The sequence below is a fragment of the Sinocyclocheilus rhinocerous genome, unplaced genomic scaffold (assembly GCF_001515625.1).
Source record: "Sinocyclocheilus rhinocerous isolate Xijiao unplaced genomic scaffold, SAMN03320098_v1.1 scaffold6552, whole genome shotgun sequence".
NCBI lineage: Eukaryota > Metazoa > Chordata > Actinopteri > Cypriniformes > Cyprinidae > Sinocyclocheilus > Sinocyclocheilus rhinocerous.
The window spans coordinates 8,567-12,066 of NW_015635866.1; the positions used below are offsets into that span (position 1 = coordinate 8,567).

Here is a 3,500-nt window from a genome sequence, read left to right on the forward strand (position 1 = left end):
TTTTTTATGTTTTTTTTTTTTTTTTGCTGAAGAGTAATGCACCTAAAACCAATGTTATCATTAACTAAAACTAAATAAAGTTTTAATAAACTGGAATAAAATTGGAATAAAGCTAAAATAAGTAAAATATAAATATTAGCTGTGAAAACTTTTTTTTAAAATTACATTTATTTAATTTCAGTTAGGTATGAAGGCTACATTTCCTATTTTTTTCCTATTTTTTTATTTAAATTATTTAAACTAAAACCGAAATAAAATAAATTAAAGCTAAATAGAAATGTTTAAAAAAACTGAAAACATTTTATTTTATTTTGTTTAATTTAATTAAATTTTATCTTAAAAAGTAAAGCCTCTAAAACTAGTGTTGTTATTGTTAACTAAAACTATTAAAAATGTTTCATTCATTGAAATAATGCTTAAATAAAATAAAATTTAAATATTAGATGTAAAAACCTAAACTTATTTTAGTTAGTTGCCAAGGCAACATGTTTAATTTTTTTGTTGAAGTACTAAAACTACTAAAACTTAAATAAAAATAAAATAAAGTTAAATAGAAATATTTGTAAAAACAACTAATGAAAATGGCATGAGCACATAATAAAGTAACTAAAATTAAAATGAAAACTGAAAATATAAAAATGAAAGCTAATTCAAAATAAATATATAATATAATACTAAAATACCATCTATCTAAATAAACAAAAGATGAAATCTATTTTAAATGCATTACTCATTGAGACTGTAGCAAATATAATTAGATAAACGCATGATGTGATTGGCTGCTGTGCACTCATAGCTCTCCTGTGATTGGCTCAGGCCTGACGGAGCAGCTGCGTTCAGTGAAGGTGACGGTGAACGAGGGTCTGGATGAGATGAACAGCAGGTTCCTGCTGGAGGAGACGAGCGGCTCGCTGGAGAAGATCAGGACCTTCAGTCTGACACACTGCAGATCGACTGCGGAAGATGAGTTCAGGCATGAAACACTTGTCTGCTTTACGTCTGCGCAGATACTCGGATGTCCCTTCCAGCGTGTAATGATGTGTGTGTGTGTCTGTGTCTGTGTGTGTGTGTGTGTGTGTGTCTCTGTGTGTGTGTGTGTCTCTGTGTGTGTGTGTGTCTCTGTGTGTGTGTGTGTCTCTGTGTGTGTGTGTGTCTCTGTGTGTGTGTGTGTCTCTGTGTGTGTGTGTGTCTCTGTGTGTGTGTGTGTCTCTGTGTGTGTGTGTGTCTCTGTGTGTGTGTGTGTCTCTGTGTGTGTGTGTGTCTCTGTGTGTGTGTGTGTCTCTGTGTGTGTGTGTGTCTCTGTGTGTGTGTGTGTCTCTGTGTGTGTGTGTGTCTCTGTGTGTGTGTGTGTCTCTGTGTGTGTGTGTGTCTCTGTGTGTGTGTGTGTGTGTCTGTGTCTGTGTGTGTGTGAGCAGGTCTGCAGTGTCTGTGCTGGAGAAGGTTCAGGAGGAGATGTCAAAACCGTTCAGTCACAACCGCTTCAGACAGGAGAACATCTCCACAACCCTCACCACACACAGCCAGCGGCTCCTGCAGGTCCAGGAGGCCCTAAACACAGCCGAGAGCCACAGCAACCACAGCAGACACCTGCTCGACGACATCCAGACCAACCTACAGACGCTCACAGTGAGTCACGGCTTCATCAGAGGATGCATGTGATCAAAAATACAGGAAAAATCTGAAATATTATTATGATTTAAAATAACTATTTTTTTATGTGAATATGTGTTAAACTAATTTATTTCTGTGATGCGCAGCTGTATTTTCAGCATCATTACTCCAGTCTTCAGTGTCACATGATCTTCAGAAATCATTCTAATATGCTGATTTGCTGCTCAAGAAACATTTCTGATTATTATCAATGTTGAAAACAGTTGTGCAAAATATTTTTTTTTAAACAATAATAAAAACTAAAATAAAACACTTACTAAAAAAGATTTGATATTTTATCTGTTTACTTGCATGTCATGTGACAATTAGCACACATCAGAGAAATGTGAGCATGCAAATGTGTTAAATAATTATAAATTAATTTCAAGAAAATGTTTTACATCCAAGGGGTTCGGCTGTCAAAAAAGTGCTGTACATCATCAGCAATATTTTATTTTATTTTATTTTATTTTAAAGGTCCCATATTGTACACCTTTCTGGAGTTTTATTTGAGGTTTTGATGTCCTTAAGAATATATATTTGCGGTATAAGTACCAAAAACTAGGGATTGATGTGCGCCGAATCAGTCGCTGTAGAAATTGAATATTGGAATGGCTGTGGATGAAATAGCTCAACACGAGAGCCAATGCTAATGTCATGGCATGTGAAATAAAACGCCATCATGCTTTAAAGACGAGTGACTTGATTGTGGCTTGATGCTGGAAACAGCAGATGATGGGCACAGAACAGTAAAAAAAATCTCAGACATTTACAGTCACACACAGGTGTAGTAGTGTTCAAACTCTACTACTCTAAACTCTACTTATATAATAATATAAGATAATATAACTATATAAGAATTCATGTTCACATTTTTTGAGAATTTTTTTTCATGAAAATATTTGTTTTTTTATATTATATTATATTATATTATTTTAAAGAATTGAACCGTTCTGTGTGAGATTTTGAAAAATATTTTTAAATAGAATTTCTTGGTAACACAGCACTGTAAAAATGTTTTCTCAGGTAACCTAAAATGTGCATCATTTAGTCACATCAAAGGTCAAATCAAATATAAATAGCACATTAAAGTCAAAAGTACACACTTTTTTGTGTGCGCTGTAGAGCTCTGGTATAAATGTTTTTGCTCAGGTGGCTGAAATGTCCGGCCAATAGAGAAACGTTTGCTCCGCAAGAAAACAAAAAATTTTGAGGGACCATTGATCATCATATGTTCAGAATTCATGATGATATTAGAAAGCTGTTTAGTGATGCTGCTGTGTGTGTTTTGTGTCAGACGTCTGAGTCCGAGCACTCGCTGACTGAGCAGGGGAAGACAGCGCTTCAGAAGAGCTCAGAGATTCTGGACACCAGCGGATCCCTGAAGAACCACACAGAAGGTGAACACACACACACACACACACACACAACACCTGATCCCCGAATCAGAGCTTCGCTGTTACATTGATACATTTCCTGCCCGGTGTGTTTTACTTATTTTAAGCAATCTGGCAACCATGATCTGAAAACAGCGACAAACACGCTGGAGTTTAACGATCTAAATGAAAGCGTCATTCAGTGTTCTGTCAGGAGATCTCGACTGTATTGTTTGCGATTGTGATCGCTGAATAAATGCACTTACTCAACCGCTGTTGTTTTAATAGAGAAATAGGCTATTGCAATTAGTGGAATTACTAGGAATTTAACTGTTATGTTTTTCGTTTGTTTTAGCTGTTTTCATAATGTAGACAGAGAGATTGCATACGTCTTTGGTATTCAATTATATACACTAGATGAGGTAAAATACACCATGTATGTGTCCACATTCTATTGATTTGTGCTTACTGGTG

The 3,500-nt window shown here is 35.4% G+C and overlaps 1 protein-coding gene across 1 annotated transcript in view; it reads left to right on the forward strand.

Moving 5' to 3' along the window:
- The window catches only part of LOC107747483 (laminin subunit alpha-1-like), a gene marked incomplete at its 5' end in the record, with an annotated part of 32,125 nt that overhangs the window by 8,075 nt on the left and 20,550 nt on the right, over positions 1-3,500 (forward strand). The window contains 4 exons of the mRNA XM_016562012.1: positions 817-973; positions 1,416-1,626; positions 2,948-3,050; positions 3,382-3,383. Of these exons, the coding sequence (XP_016417498.1) occupies positions 817-973; positions 1,416-1,626; positions 2,948-3,050; positions 3,382-3,383 (473 nt within the window). The remainder of the gene's footprint in view (positions 1-816; positions 974-1,415; positions 1,627-2,947; positions 3,051-3,381; positions 3,384-3,500) is intronic.